Genomic DNA, 16,983 nt, shown 5'->3' on the forward strand with positions numbered 1-16,983 from the left:
GTATTATTTGGGTAATAATAATAATTTTAAAACTGAGAAAAGCACCAGGCATGTCAGGGGAATGTGCAATGGCAGCTACTCACTTTTGTTCCCTCCTTCAACCCTGGTAGACCAGATGTCCTTGAAGCGTCACTTCAGCTTCTCAAGGAATATGTGTGGTCATGAGAAATCTGTCTCCATTTTTCTTTCATATCCTGGGTAGAGATCAACACTCTCTATGTAGTTGAAGTCACATAGTTAAAACTTATCTTTGAAGACGGAAGGACTACATCAAATATTTTTGGAAATGTATGCCCGTGGAGCAAAGCATCAAAGGAGTTGTCAGTGTGGTATATTGTCTTCACCCTTTTATTTCCTGATGCGTATCTTTGGTTATTGCTTTTTTCTTATCAACTGTCAAATAGTAATATTGTCTAGCCTTTCAGGTTCCCATTCAGAGGATTTTGAATATACAGACCCTGCACTGTCAAACAACAGTATAAGTGCACCCGTGCTTTCAGCTTCAGTAGTTTCATTCATCTCTCAGGTTTCATTTGCTACTTCCATGATCCTACAGATAAGGCTGCCGCCTGCTCCTCAAAAAAAAAAAAACCCCAAACAAACAAATACCTCTAGCTTGCCTGATAAAGGACATATCCCATGTTTTAAAATAAACCACTCAGTGGAGGAACACAATTTTCTTCTTTTACATTATCAATAAAATAATTTAAATATTTATCAAGTGAAAATTTTTCTCATCTAGACATAATGCAAATCCTAAAGCCTACAGATTGTACCATTAAAAATGGGAATCTAAAGTAAGAAATCCGGAAAAACTACATCTATCAGGGATGATTTAATAGCAGTCTTGCTTATTGGAGAGATGGGCTAGATCAGTGCTCCTCAAAATTCCAGTACAAACACTCACCTGACTCAGAAGGTCTGGGGTGGGGCCTGGGGTTCTGCATTTCTAACAAGCTTCAGGGTAATGCTGATGCAGTGGTCCATGGGCCACACTCTGAGAAGCAAGCTTTCAAGTTTGGTGATTTTATGTGCTCTGCCAGGCCAAGAATACCTTCCCTGGGCAGCTGACAAAGCGGGAGTGAGTGGGTACCCCGGCCTGCAGCAGCTGGCATTCTGTGGCTCTCAGGGTGCAGCCAAGCTTCTACTTGAGTGACTGCAAAACCCACACCTGCCAAAAATGACACACTCAGGACTGTGGTCTTTTTATTAGTGTCACCTACAAGCTACCTGCTAAATGGCTCCAGCCCTAAGAGGAAGGTCCAGGAACATAACGAGTGTCTCAAACCTGAAGCCATACTTGCCACAGAAAGCCTCAATGCCTGGGGGCACGGGAAGAGCCACCAGTAGCAGGGGCCTCTCTCCATAGTTAGCGCAAGCTGGAGCGAGACTAGTGCATCAGGAAGAGCAGGGAAGAAGCCTTAAGGATTCTTTCTTACACAGCTACAGGAGCAGCAGCTGTAGGGGAACCAGATGCCCCATACCAGGGAATGCAATAGATACTTCTGAGTAAAAGCTTTAATCTTAAGGTCACTTTGGAAGGCAGAGCCACAAAAGAGGACAGACTGAAAAAGGAAATCATATTGATCTGTCCATGCGCGCAATGTCTTAGTGGTTTCCGATTGATCTCTAGCAGCCATGGTCACAGATTGAGAAGGACTTTGTTATCAGTGATGCCATCATCCAATAGAAGGCCACTCACAGAGAGCCCTGCTAGAGCTGCAGAGTCATTCCAGCCATGCAGCAGCTCACTCTGAGTCTCTTTTGAGAATAGTTCTGCACATGAACATGACTGTTGTGCCAGAACAGGGTCTTAAACACAATAAAAATGGAGACAGTTCTTATTTGGGGTTCATTTGTTGGCAGTTGCACAGTCAAGCACTCCTGGCTCTATGGAGCAGTAGAGTAGAAATTCAAAACCCTGATTTTCCGCCACTTGGAAATATGTATACCATTTCCCTGATGCTTTGATCTGTTTTATGTCAACTGTTGGGTTTACAACACTATGTCAAACAATGTCATTAGTATTACTAATGAGCCCTTTGGAAACTGAAAAAGTAGAAAATGAATGAAAGTACTGATGGACCTGAACTGAGATACTTAAGATACTTGTCAGGTTGGTTCCTAAAGACCGTATTACCATCCATAACTACCTTTGTCTAAAAGGCTATATTCTAATTTAGAGAAAATCGGTGACTTTTCTTGTGATGCTTTTACTGGAATAGGAGCGTGAAGCTGGGGATGGAACAGGTGGATGTTTTTAGTCTTTTTGCAGACCTGTGTACATTGCCAACTACATGCTGATCACAAAATTAAGCAGGTTCAATGACTAAAATTATTCTTCATGAGGATTAATGAATAGATTTGAGTTTTGCCTAGATCTTATGGAATAAGATGCTGAAATAATATTTGTTCTGAAAATTAAAATGGGGAAAGTATTGCACACAGAAGAGAAAACTGAAAACTATGAAATTTACAAATGGATCAAAGTTAAATTGGCTACTACCATCTCTTCCAAAATGATGATCTTCCTTTTTTGGAGACATGATAAAAACTGGCTCTAAAATGAAAAAAGCATGTCAATAACTTGTCATCTCCTCTAATAAAAACAGAAAGAAAATAATGAATATTTTATTACCCCAAGTCTGAATTTAGCTCTTGGATATGGCAATACAGATCACATATATTTAAATATTCCCCATCAGTGATGAGTTCTACAGTATGCAATCATATCTTTTCAATGTGTTGACTTTAAAGCTCCTTACATCTGTTTATTAACTAAATGACAAAGAGTTTATCTTTCTCTCCATGTTGAGGAGTGGCACAGATATGGCCAAAGACCAAATCAAAATGTATTATGCTTCAGCATCCTGAAACTGCAAGAAAATGATGAAACTACTGAGAAATGAAAGAGAGAAGGCAGTATTTATGTGGAAAGATGTGCCTGCGAGAAAAGGCAGCCTCAGGAAGGATGAAATGTCCTCCCAGACAGAGCAGTGAGGCAGAACTGACAAACCCCCTTGGTGGCTCTAGATCAGCTAAAGTGCCCTGCCATTAACTAAGACACCCTGACGTTCCTATTTGAAAAACACCTGCGATCCACCTGACGCTTTTCCTTCAAGATAAGAGTGTATCCAAGGGCCCGCAACACCAGCAGGCCTAGTCCGGGCTGCCCTCAAGGGCAGGTCACCGACATGGCAGCCCCAGGAAAGCCGAGGGGACAGAACTCCATCAAAGCTACAGCCTGTGGAAGCTTGGAGCCAGCAGGGAGAATGCAGGCAGGAAACGGGGAAGCTCCCTGAGTCACTGGAAGGAAAGAGCAGGAAGCTAGGAAAAGAACGCTAGGAAAAAAAGAGGAGGGCAGGAACCTGAGGGCTGGGTGAAGAAGGGATTGAGGGACTCCCACCCACGCATGATGTGTGCCTTTCTTGCACAGCTCGGTATGTGGTCCTGGGCTCAGATCAGGAGAACTCACTATTTATGGCCATTTCCCCAAAATTTCAGACACAGAGACTTCCTCAGGGCATTGCCAAGGGCCCTCTGTATCACTTCAACTGATCTTTTACCATTTGTGCTTTGAAAAGTATGAAATGGCAGAAAATTGCAAGGCATTCCTGCCGTCACTGGCGGTTTATACGGGCCAGGTGAAGAGTTAATGATTATACCTGAGTTTTGAAAAGGAACAGTTTTAGGGCCCAAATTAAGAGGGCAAATAGAGAAGGCTCTTGGAGAACAGTCGCAAAGATAGAGAACTAGTTAATTCTTTGACCACCTCCTACTGGTATTATCCTGGGGCTAGAGATCCTCCAGAAATGTTATACTGTCCTAAAAATATCTTTTTTTTTTTTTTCCTGAGGAAGATTCGCCCTGAGCTAACATCTGTGCCAATCTTCCTCTATTTTTTGTATGTGGGTCGTCGCCACGCCATGGCCCCAATGAGTGGTGTAGGTCCACGCCTGGGAACTGAACCCGGGCCGCCGAAGCAGAATGCGCCAAACTCAACCACCAGGCCATGGGGCCGGCCCCCTAAAAATACCATTTTTAAGCTCCCAGCCTCTTCTAAGAGTAACTCTCCAAGTATGATCATAATCTTCACTTTGAACAGAAATATTCAATCACACATGATAGGAGTTTCATTAGCATTGAATTTATTTCCCCTGGTATAATTATTGTTTTTTTTTTATCTTGTTTATAAAATTTCCCCTTTTTATTTAAATCAATTAAGAATGCAAATTATACATAGTGGCTTGATGATCTTCTAACTAGGTTTCTGGAAAAACAACCTAAAATTCTGAGAGTACAAATTAAATTCATCTTCCTTAGGAAGCATTATGATTTATTGAGATCTCCTGAGTGCTAACAGTGTGTTTAGCTTTGCAGAAAACAGAAAGGAAAAGCCTATCTGCCTTGTCAATCTAAAAAAGGCAAATGGACCAGTTGCAACTAGAAAAAAATTCACTCAAAACCAAACCATCCGTTACAGACGCCCCCTCAGCCACTCCCCCCAGAGTTGAAAGTGGCATCGCACAGTCAGTGGAAATGCAATTCCATGATATATGAGGTGGAGGAAAAACAGGACGCCCAACGATCCATAGACCCTCCTCAGCCCCATATCTTGTCCATCTCTTGGCGGGGAAGGGGATAAAAGCAGCAGCTGCCCCTCAGCACAATGTCTCTGCTGCCAGAGACTTACAGGCAGCTCACAGTACAGAAGGGCAGACTGATTCTGAACAGCCCTCACTTTGGGATCAATGCTTCAGGCCACCAGAGAGGATGCCCACTCTCCAGATGCTTATTCTGGGACAAAGAAAAAAGGTACAGACTCCTCGATTCTTCACTCCTTCTTTCCTCCCTCCCTTCTTCTCTCTTTTTAGAGGAGCTTCTAAGACATTCACATCTTAGCATCCCAGAGCTTCTGGATAAGTCCTCAGAGGCCATCCAGCCCAATCACCTCATTCTACAGAGGAGGACACTGAGGCCCCGAGAGGGTAAATGACTTGTCTGAGCGCACACTGTTAGTTCATGGTGGAACCGGGACTAGGACCGAGGACACCTAAATCCCACACCACTGCTCTCAAACCTTCTCTGGGTGATGACCTTTCTTCTTCCCCCATCAGGGGCAGACAGCATGAGGAAGCAGCCCCTGCATTCTGAGAGAAGAGACGATGACTAAACAGTGACTGGTGTTCTTGGAGGGAGCTTTCCTAACAATTCTAGTAATGATGGAAACCAAGTGTGCCAAATAAACTCTACCCCTAGCTCACCCCAAGGAAGCATTTATGCCCCTGTGAACCCAGGAACAAACAGGCAAAGAAGCATCATGTGAATGCTAAGAACCACTCGCAGACATAGAAAAATCCATTTCCTAACAGTCAATGGCTAGAACCAGTCCTCAAATCCCAATCAGGAACCAGGAACCATTCAGAACAAGCCATTCAGTGGAGAGAGGCTGACAAACAGCAGTGGAATGACAATAAGATACAGGAGCTGCTCCCAGGACCGCCAAGCTGGTCACACAGAGGGTGCCGGCACCAAGTCGGCTGTGACCGAGAGAGTGACCCTGAAACTGAGGCGTTCAGGATGGATAGTAAACTTATTAACCTTCTCTAAACTCAGACCTCTGAGTGTGATTATCTAGTTTGTGGGGAAAGGCTATTTTTAAAAACTACTTGGAAAGTACTTTTATTATTGCAGCACTGTCGAACCTATGTTTTAAAGGATAGATTAAAGACTCTAGACTTAAAAATTTTGTTTCTTTTCAGAAAGGGTCCACTCTGTTACCTTTCACTGTCTGCTTAAGGGGCCTTCTCCTGAGTACGGGTGTGGCCAGGATTTATGCTCCTGGCTGGGAGGAAATGCAGGCCAGGCAATATACTGGGCAAAGACAGCTAGGGGCCCATTAGTATCTGCTCACCCCTTCTTCCTGCCCAGAACAAGAATGTGATGGCTATGGTGGAGGCAGCCATTTTGTAACCCTGAGGCAATCCTGAGGATAGAAGCCAAAAGCTGAGGATGGTGTAGCAGAATGACAGAAGGAGCTTCCACACCAGACCTGCACTGCCTCCTCTGGTCCTTTTTTTTTTTTTTTAATATTAGAGGAAAACAAACCCCTTCTTGTTTAAGTCATTATTTTTTCTCTATTATCTGTAGCTAAATACATCTCCTAACTGAAGCATGAAGACACACATACAGCCCCACTCACTAAGAGGCCCCAACAATTAAGAGTGAGGCAGGAATCACCAAATATTTGAAGAGAAAAGGAAGAGCAATAAAAGGCTGTTGATCCCAGCTGCACCGAGAGAAATTCCAACTCAGAGATGGCAATTAAAGCAATGGAGAGGAAAACATCCCAAACCAAATGATCAGTTTCACTGACAAGAGAGACGCTTTGTCGTGCCCCAGAGGACTGATCTGAGAGCTACAAATTGAGCAAAGGCCTCGGGCAAGTATTTTACAAAAATCATTCTTAAAGAAATGTAGCCTCTGGGCAAAACTGAGTGGAATGAAAATGGCGGCCGAGAGAGCGAGTTCAAGAGAGCGTCCTCTGATTTTAGGAATGCAAAAGCTTCAGGGAGTGAAGGCAGACCACTGGAGCATTCTTCTCATTATTACTAATGGTTCTTAATAACTAAGGGGCAACATTGGGTCTCCAGTTGGCTGCAATGATCAGAAATTGCTCGGTGCAGTTATACTAATGACTAAATATAATTTGAAACTAAATTACAAGTCCAGATATACAGCTTTCTGCACAGTCTCTTATTGCAAAGGAAAACTAAGCCTGAACATCAATAAATAGAATAATCCAATTAACTGTCTTTCCATTTGGGAACTATTTAGAATTAAGAGTTTAACAGGATAGGGAGATAGGACAAAAAAATTCAGTATTTACTGATTCAAAAAATCAGGGCTTTTATTATAAGACAATTTTTTGTTATTTTAAAATAAGTGTTTAATCAATCTGGATGGCTTTGGTCATTTACGTAGTGATCTTAATCACTGTGTATTGTTCCTAGATATAAGGCCTAATTTTCCATGAATATACTTACTTGTAATTTAATATTTAATATAGGTACCTTTTTATGCTCAGAAACATATGTTTATAAACATATTCCCCATCATTTTTTCACCATATATAATAATCACCTATGATACCTGCCTGCAGATACAGAAATACAAGGGAGGAAATTTGCCCAACAGTTGAGTTGGGGCCACCATGGATCCAATGAATGTGCTCTGAGCTGCGAGCCTGCAGGCAGTAGGTATTTAATAAATGTTTGTTGAATGAATGAGTCACCTCAGATTCTTCAGAGAAGGTGTTTTAGGAGCATCCATGGCTAATAAAATGTGTGCTGGTTCCTTCTGGCTGAATTTCCATAGGGAAAGTAATGGCATATCTAGTCCTGAAATTAACGTACAATCAAATTCTCCAGGAAAAGCTTCCACTTCCAGAGTTAGAGGATCCTGTGTCACCTTCTTTGGCAAGGATACCTTCGTTGATTCTTACTCTTAGAGCATGGGTTAGGCAGATGACTTCTCTATGGACATAGATGGGACTGACCCCCTATGAAGACAATGCTGAAGGACATTTGAACCATACTTACTGCTGGTGGAGGACATGTGGCTGTAGTCAGACCTGAAACACAAAACCTTAGTATTAGTAGGATTAGACATTATTTTTCTTTATCCAAATGATTTTTTCAAGCTAGAATTTTAAACAGCCCGTGGTAAGTAGCATTCAACCAGTAAAGAAACGCCACAAATTAAAAACTGTAGTGCTCAGGGTTGTTTGTGCAAGATAAAGTTATGCCTGAATTTGAAACCAAAACTTCGAAGTTTAGAAATCAAGGGTCCTTCATATGGGTTCTGCGAATCTCCCAGATGGGAGACCAGATGGATCCCGAACCATCTAAATTTGCCGGCAAATTTTTGAATGGAAGCTTATTTTTCAGGGCAGAAGGCTCGAAGTCTTCAACAGATTCTCAAAAGAGTTCACGATGCCACCAAAGGTTAAACCGCTGCAAATGCGAACCCTTCAAATGTTAGCACCACGCCATGGGGAAACGTTTCTTTGCTGCCATAAGCAGAGGAGTGATGAACCCTGGGGAGACGGAGCGGGAAACCGGGCTGTGAGGGTTTCCATGGTCAAGGTCTGGCTGACCATCAGGAAACACAAAGCCACAATGATGTCTGACAGATTTCAGTTTCCTCGGAGAAGAAATCCTGCTGGATATGAGAGTAACAGGATATGGACTGTGATTGGGAAAGTGAAAAGGCAGGGTTAGGGCCAGAGTGAAATTACCCATTAGTTTCTATGCTGACAAATCAGCTGCTGGCATTCGGCCTCTGTGAGGATGGGAATCTGGCCAAGGATCTGCCTGCTTAATCTCTGCTAAATTTCTGCTCTACTTGTGTGGCTGTTAAGCCTTCCCTCTCCGGCAATGTATTTGGTATAGAAACTATAGGTTTTCTCCTCCTCCGTGTCCCAAAGTCATTCTCTCTAGGAAACTAATCTCTCAGGCACATAGGGATTTATCCTGCCAAGGTAGTAGTTAGGGGACATAGTTATGCAAATAAAGTGGTTAATTATGTTTAATTTTATAGATGCACACTCCTTTTATTTTCTTAGTCTCATGTTGCCTTTCTTGAATCATCCAATTCTCACTCCATTGAGTTTCTTACCACATTAAAAAAGTATATACGAAAACTTAAAAAAAAAATCATAAAAAGCACGCCTCTTACTAGTTAAAATGACCTACATCTCTCACACAAAATGATACATTGATTTATCGGTAGAGGAACAAAATGGAAGAAAAACAGCATGTGGTTTTCTCTCTTCAAATGAAATACTTTAGTAGTCATAGAATCACTGAATTTTAAAACTGGAAAAAATAACAACTACTAACATTTGCATATCCCTTTATACTCGACAAACTGCATCCATTTAGATCTAATCTAATTTTTTAATATTATTGATTAGGAAACTAAAATGACACGATTTGTAAGGAGACCAGGAGGTGAGGAATGATAAGGGCTTGAACTCGGTGTGCAGAGCGGTGGCAAGGAAGGAGCTAGAAGATAGAACGGACTGGCTAGGGCATGGCAACACTGGCTAAGGGACATGGGAGAGTCAAGGATCAGTAACACTCTGAAACTCAGGATGTGTCGCCCCAGCATTGGTGCATTAAATTTTTTCTGGAATCAGGCAGGACATAAATAAACTCTAGAACAACACTTAGAAAGGTAACTATATATAAATGCAACGAATGCTCAACATCCACCCACTGTAGTAGATGCAGCGACAAAACAATTCCATTACAATATGATCATCTTAAGATGGCCAGACGCTCAAGAAATTTCAAGACAATTCAAATAAAACATTCAATAAGAATGTGTGATAGTACTATTTATTTTATTATTAAAAATTTGTCAGTATTTTCAGCAAAGATTTTCCAAATCCTCCGGAGGCAGACGGGTTTCACATATGCATACATTTTAAAGATCTGCATACAGATGGAAATGTATGTAGAATGAAATTTACATTTGAAACATATTGCAAGAATCTTAAAGTGCCACGGCAGTATTTAAGGACAGGTGCTAGCATAACTAACGCCCCCTGCCATGAATCCCTCCATATTTCTCATGGCTCGGGTCAGGCCTGCCAACTGGTCAGTCTCCTGACTGTCACTCTTGCCCTGCTCCAATTCCTTCCCCACACAGCAGCCATCTTTGCAAAGCACAAATCTGATCATATCGCTCTCTAGATGAAGCACCAGCTTGACAGCGTGCAACATAAACCGCTCTCTCCATGACTGATGGCCTCCGCTCAGCTCTGCAGTCTCATCCATCACCCCAACTTCCATCCCTCTGTACCATCAAAACAGAAATCGAACAGAAAGAAGTCACCTAAAATCTTACATTGCTATCCAGCCTCTGATCCTGTTTATGTAATTTGTACACAGTTGCCATAATGACAGAGATACAATTTTAAACTGCTCTTTTCACTAAACACCATCATAACATGTTGCTACACAGTTCCTGTAATTGTAATTTTAGATGAAGTGATGTACTATAATTTATTCAACCACTTCCCTTTTGTTGGCTATATGATTGTTTCTAATTGTTCACTTTTGCAAAGCACCTAGCAGTGAGATATTTACAAATACAGCCTAATATTTACTTTCTTTACCTTAGAAAAATTATCATGAGAGGGAATAGGGACTGAGTCGAGGTATGAACACTTTTATAGCTCTTAAAATACATTCCAAATAACCTCAAAAGATTATTTACTGGAAATACTGCCAGTGAAAGCCAAACTGTAAAGCTTAAGACAATTTTGCACATAAATATTTTCAAACAATTTCAGATATTGACTACGGTTCTCTGGAGAGATACGTACCAGCTTTTTTAGGGTAGGAGGGAATCAGAGTGGGGTATCTGTCTTGGGAATCCTGTTTATTGGTCTCACACCCTAAGAATTTACCCAGCTGGCTCAGCATAAGACATTCAACTCTGCCAGAACGAACCATGAAAGGTGAATCCATGAATTTTAGGATGAATTTATGGACACATGATACAGATGAGAATAAAGAAGGATTATGTATTTTCACACACCTGACACATATAGCAGACACACTTCCAAATATTACATTTATTTAGTATCTTGCCAATAAGGAATAGAAAGTTAGATGCCGTCCCTTGAGTGTATTTTAATTACAATTATACCTACAGGGATTATATATAAAGGGGTCTGCACTTAAGATAGTTTACCACTGTAAGCAGCCTACTTGTCAATTTATGTATATGTAACGGATACCTTCCTAAATTCTCTTTTCCAGGAAAATCTTGGCATAAGAATTGATCTTGACATTTCTGTACAACAGCAATGCATCACGGACCTCATCTGTTAACTCTCAGTCCATTGAACTAGACGCCGTGGTAATTTAGAGCTAACTAGCTCCACCTGAACACAAAGATAATAGCGTACCTGATAGACCTTGTCTTCTATGCAAGATTTCCTGTTACCGTTCTTTAAACCTGTCCCATTTTAAAATTTATTCAACCTATCCTTTCCCATCCACATGTTTATAAACTCTAGACCCGTGAAGTGTTTATCTCTTAAATCACAGTAAAGTATCAGTTGGAAATCACCCGAAGATAAAGGGCATGGTCTGACCTTATGTTTTCAGAAGCTCGGTGACAGCTGACACAGAAGTGGAGGTCCATTAATGCCAGACAAAACTTTCGAATGAAAATAATCCATCAGGTATGGTCATATTTGAAAGAGTGGCTTAGAGGCCAATCTGGGGGACATCTCTAATGAAAACCCATTAGAAAGCATTTGTCTTACTTATTCTTTTATTTGGGTTTACAACACTGCCTGTCCTTCTGTTAAGGGATTCTGTTTCTTAAGATAGTTTACCACGGTCAGTAGCTGACTTGCCAGTATTTTCTAACAAAAAATATACAGAAGCACAAGGCTTGCCTTCAAGTGGATGTGGAAAATGGGAGTTTCAAAATGACATCAATCATCACAGAAGAATACTAGTTTGCTTTTAGTCTTGGCCTCTATTACGTGGGTCAGACAGCAAAGGTAGCATTTCAAGCAAAAGAAAATGTCTGAGCAGAAAATAAGAATTAATTACAGATCAAATGGCTCCTTGAGAAGCAACTTCACTAGGGGAGAAGCGTGCTGGGGACCCAGGCTTCAATTTAGCCAAACTAGTCATGCACCCTCTGAACCTCCATTTCCTCATCCGTAAAATAATAATATTGAGGCGTGTCCTATAGTCTCTCAGATGTTCTGAATGATGATCAAACTGCTTAAGGCATTTAAAAGCATCAGAGCATCTACTGTGATGTGGTTAAAAAACAGAAGGTCTTGTGTGCGCCTGGAAATATACATTTTTATTACATAAAACTCTAAGTTTATCATTTGGAGTGTTCTTCATAACAATATTAACAGTATGATGAGAAATAATAACGTACTGAGGGTTTACTTATGCCAGGCACTGTTCCAGGGGCTTTATACGTATAGACTAATTTCATTCTCACAACCACTCTATGAGGTGGGTACTATAATCGTCTTCCCCATTTTACAGAGGAGAAAACTGAGGGCAGAGAGTTGAGCATCGGCAGGTTGCTCTTTTGACTGTAACTTTCAAAGTGATCAGCACAGTCTGCCCGCTGGCAGTGGGACCCATGAATTCTTGGAACCATCTCTTTGATCATGCTGCTGAAAGGATCGATAATCAGCTCAAGCAATACCTCCAAATCTCTTGCTCCTATGTTTTGTTCACACCAGCCCAGCAATAGTCCCTCTCCCTCAAATCTTGATAATTCCACCCCCCACCGTCTCTCTTTGCCTGCCCCTGGGTGAGCACTGCTGCAGGAAAATAAATAGCAAGGTAGACTGGTACCTTCATATACGTGTCGTAACTAAACTCAACTGGGTTCTCACTCAACATCCCAAACAACTGTTTCAAATCTCCATTCTCCTGGGGGACGGGGGTTGCATTTGCACGGAATGGAAACCCATCTTTCCTTCTCTGCTGTTAGTTGTAAGAGGAGAGATGTCCCTCCTCCTCTCCAAAGCAAATCTATCCACCTGTGATCTGAAGTCCATCTGCCTCCACCTTTTCAGGAAGCTGACATCAGTTTTTCTCCTATATCTTTATCCTTTCCCTTTTTATAGAATCTTTCCTATGAGCATTTATTGTCCAATTATTGTCTATGTTTAGGAAGTCCTTCCTGCACCCCACTCTCCCCTCCCTTTTCCAGACAAAGGGCTCTAGCTCTCTCTTCTCCCTCACCTTCCAAGCCCTCCTGGAGCCACGCTGATCTGGCTTCTGCCTCCACCACTCTACCATCAAATGCTACTCTGCCTTCCTTCACCATCTCCATTTAACAAGAAGACACCTCACATTCCTCATCTTAGTTCTCAGTAGCACAGTTGACCTCTCTTCCCTTTCTTCCCCTTCTTCCCCTGGCTTCTAGGATACCACATTCTTCCTTTTTTTATTCCATGCCTACTTTTTCTCAGGCTCCTTTATCAGCTTATCCTCCTTTACCTGACATTTAAATGTTGCAGTTTCTCAAGGCTGGTCTTAAATAGTGCCTGCTTCACACAGTTGTTGAAGGATTAAATGAGTTATTGAAATATGTGCAGGCTTAGCACAGTACCTGGTACAGAGTAAGCGCTGGCTGAGTGTCTGCTATCACCTTTAGTTGATGTAATCTGCTTCTAGGGCTTCAATTGCGGTTTTAGGCTGATGGTTCCCCAATGCAATGTCATCATGCAGACCTCCTCTCTGACCTCCTCTCTAGACAAACACACTCAACTGCTGGCTCAGCATCTTTACTTGGATGTCTCCCAACACCTCACACACACATGTGGAAAAGGAAACTTCTCATACCCTGCCCAAACTTGGTTTGGAGGGGCTCACAGGCTACTTTGGGAATCTGATGAAAAATAAGTCTCTTCTCATAAAAATTCACAAAGCACATCATTTTGCATACAACTTGAAGCACTTCGTGGACCCCAAATTAAGGATCCCTGCCTTAGCAGATGTGTCACTTGAGCTGAGTCTTAAAAGAAGAGTAGAGGTTCCCCTGGCAGCCAGGCATGCCAGGTGGAGAAGGACATAGCTGGCGAAGAGGGCGGCTTGACAAAGGTGAGGAATCAGAAACACCCCACGGATGTGGCTTGATGCAGGGTGCAAGGGTGAACCTGATGAGAAACAAGGCCAGAGAGACAGGGAGGGACCCCATAACATCGGGGCTTGTAGGCCACGCTAAACTCTTTGTACTTTATAGATGACAGAGCCACTAAAAGTTTGGAAGGGAGAGAGACATGATCAGATTTGCATTTAAAAGATAAATAGCAAACACGTACTGAGTGCTTTGTATGCAGTCTTGACAGGCAGCTCTATGAAAGGTGGAGAGCGCAAGCCGGGGGCAAGGCCTGGAGAAGCAGGGAAATGAGGAACAGCTTTTTGCTACCTAAACTTCAAGGGATACGTGAATACGTGGCAAATACAGGCCTAATAAGCATACATTGAAACTATTTTATTTAATGCATGCTATTTTACCTTTATCTTTAGCTTAAGGATGCTACGGAGGCAATAAGAATTCTTTAGACAATTCTGTCCTCTTACACCTGCACACTTTAGTGACAGAGGCAGAGAACAGAAGCTCAGGTGTCAGTATGTTCAGCAAGCCCCTCCCAGGAGCCCTGGCATCTGTCATCTGTTCATTGGGATCCTGGGTAATGCCACTCCTGGGGCAGGGCTTCCTCTCTACTTCTGAAAGAGAGAGCCCTTAGAAAAAATATCTGTTTTAGGTGAGCTCTGCAAATTGGAAACGAATGGATCAGCTGAGGCTTTCTTTAACCCAGCTGAAAATTAGCTGGTTAATTTTGCTTTGTTTCTTCTATTCATGGTTCAGCTAACTACAGGCAGGAAAAAAAAATGTCAAGCATCTTCAATGAAAGTTGATAAATACCCCATATACAAACTGTGGGAAAAGGCAAGGGAGTTCAGTACTTGGAATCAGGTTACTCCAGGGGAATGTAATTGAGTTCTGCAGTGAGCCATGAACCATCACAAGTTTGGGTGATCCCAAACAGGGAAAGCCCATTGCAGGGTAAATGCTTTAGGGCGTCAAGTCCCAGATTTGGGCTAGGAGAGGGGGTGGAGGCTGCAAGGAAGGGAGGGGTTGGGCAGGCAGGAGGGGCTGCATAGGGAGCCATTCTGGGGTCAAGGTCAGACCCCGAGGTCCATTCTGGCCCTGGACTCTCTTCCTGCCCCTCACGGGGTTGCCAAACTCTGAGACTAATTTAAACCTCCCCATCTTCCAGGAATGAGGCTTTCTGAGGTCCGGGCAGCTCCAGCCCTCCCCCAGGGTTACTCCTGATAGGAAAAGACACCCTTTCCTCCGGGGTCGGTACGCATCCTGGATGTAGCGCTGACTCTGCACAGGGAAATCCTCGAGATAGGGGCTAAGTGGAAGCCTTGACAGTGACATTCATCTCCTAACAGACATTCAGGAAACCGGTGTTGTTGGAAGAGGGCTAATTAGTCTCCAAAGGTTTGGATTAATTGTTTGAGTCTGTTGAAGCAAAGAGCACACTTCTTTAAATAAGCAGAGCTAGATCATAGCACCATCTTCATTCGCGCCTGTACCCACGGCAAGTGGTTCCGGCTGGGACAGGTGCGCACAGGGGTGAGGAAGTTCGGTGGGGAAGTGGGGGAGCGGAGGAGGAGATCTCGGCAAGCACAATAAAGCCATAAAATGAAAAATGTTATCCTCCTGGACGACTTCTGAAAGACTTTTAGGTGCCGGTGCCCTACCCTCTTTTCCTCTTCTCATCCCCAAACCCCTATCCCGGACTCCAGGGGGCTCCGGAGCTACAAGAAAGTCCTCGCGGAAGGTCGAAGCAAGTGCAAGAGCATCTCTCGTCTCTAACAACGATCTCAGGGGCACAGTGCATTTGCCTGGTACTATACATCATCTCAGTGATAACGGGGAGCAAGAGAGGGTGGGGTGGGGTGTGGGGGGTTACTCTGAACCTTGAGTCCTTCCACTTTCCTTCCCCCCGGGGTGGGGCCCGCCCTGCCCGGGGCAGCCACAGACCACAGCGCTCTGCCCTCAGGGCCGGCCCAGGAGGGAGCGGGCCCGCCACAGCCCCTCCAGCGTCCCCGGGGGACCCGGCGAGAGGGGCGGCTCCGGCTCCGCCGGGGGGGTGTCCAAGAAGGTCCCGCGCTGGGGAGGAGCCGCCGCGCTACTTGGGGAGCGCTCCCCACCCACCGCCCGGCCCGGCGCGACTCACCCTCCGGTCTCGGCGCCCGAGTCCACGCAGTCATCCTCCTCGCCGCCGCCCGCCTTGGGGTCCATGGCGCCCTCCCCGCCGCGCTCCGCTCTCGGGCGCCGGCGTAACCCGGGGCGCGCTCCCTCCGGGCCGCGCAGCCCAGCCCGAGCTGGCTGGGCTCCCTCGGAGCGTCTCGCCGCCTGGGCTCGGGCAAACAACTCCGGCGCCAGCGCGGGCCCCGCGCCGCGCCCTCTCCTGGCCGCGCCTGGCCGGGCACCGGTGGCCGCTCCCGCCCCGCCCCTCGCCGCTCGGCCGTGTGAGCGTGTGCGCGCGGGTGTGTGTGCAAGTGCACGAGGGTATGTGCGTGCGTAAAAGGGTGTGTGCCCGTAATGTGACCGTGTGCGCGCTTTTGTGTGCATGTGCACGAGAGTATGTGCGTGCGTAAAAGGGTGTGTGCACGGGGTGTAAGCATGTGCGCGAGCGCGAGCATGTGTGAGCTCTCCTTTGCTTCTGTGTGTGGTGTGCGTGCATAAGTAGGCGAGGTGTGTGAGGTCGCGTGCGCCTGCGTTTGTGGTGCGAGGTGGGTGAGTGGGTGAGGTATATATTTGTAGCTGCACGCTTTTGTGTCTGTGCTGAGCGGGTGTGCCCGTCTGTGCTTTGTGACTGCATGTGGTATGTGAGTGAGTGTATGTGTGAGTGTGTGTGCGTGTGCGCATGGGAGCCACCCCTCTCCCCTGGGCCCACAGTCCCGAAATTCGGAGTCCCGGGAATTGCCCAGAGATTCCTGGGCCCCGGCTCTGCGAACACCCAGTAATACTCCATCGCACTGCGAAAGCAAGGAAGGATCTGTGTCACTTCTGGGACCAGTTGGAACACCTAGGTGTTTTCTTATAGTTTCCTCAGAATTGCCAACACTGAATTCATTATCACCTTTCTCAGCACAGATCTGAGTGGCTTCTCACCATCCAACTTGACAGTTTACGATCCGTGTCATGCATTCTTTTGCTATTTTTATAAAAATGCCTTTAAAAATAACTTAAAGATGGTTGTATGTACCTACATTCAGGGGTTGTTGCAGGAAGGGATGTTATAGTAAGGGATAAAGGATGTTTGTAAAGTAGCCCTCTCAGTGCCTCAGGGTGAGTTAATGATCACTATTGGAGGGGCTCACCTCCCCT

At 44.4% G+C, this 16,983-nt stretch overlaps 1 protein-coding gene across 1 annotated transcript in view; it reads right to left on the reverse strand.

Moving 5' to 3' along the window:
- FAM124A (family with sequence similarity 124 member A) overlaps nucleotides 1–15,960 on the reverse strand; it is a 92,385-nt gene extending 76,425 nt beyond the window's left edge. Inside the window, exons 1-2 of the mRNA XM_058548113.1 lie at nucleotides 15,827–15,960; nucleotides 7,602–7,633 (exon numbers count right to left, since the gene is read on the reverse strand). Coding sequence (XP_058404096.1) covers nucleotides 7,602–7,633; nucleotides 15,827–15,891 — 97 coding nt within the window. The 5' untranslated portion in view covers nucleotides 15,892–15,960. The remainder of the gene's footprint in view (nucleotides 1–7,601; nucleotides 7,634–15,826) is intronic.
- Nucleotides 15,961–16,983: the final 1,023 nt, after the last annotated feature.

Source organism: Diceros bicornis, chromosome 9 (assembly GCF_020826845.1).
Source record: "Diceros bicornis minor isolate mBicDic1 chromosome 9, mDicBic1.mat.cur, whole genome shotgun sequence".
Taxonomy (NCBI): Eukaryota; Metazoa; Chordata; class Mammalia; order Perissodactyla; family Rhinocerotidae; genus Diceros; species Diceros bicornis.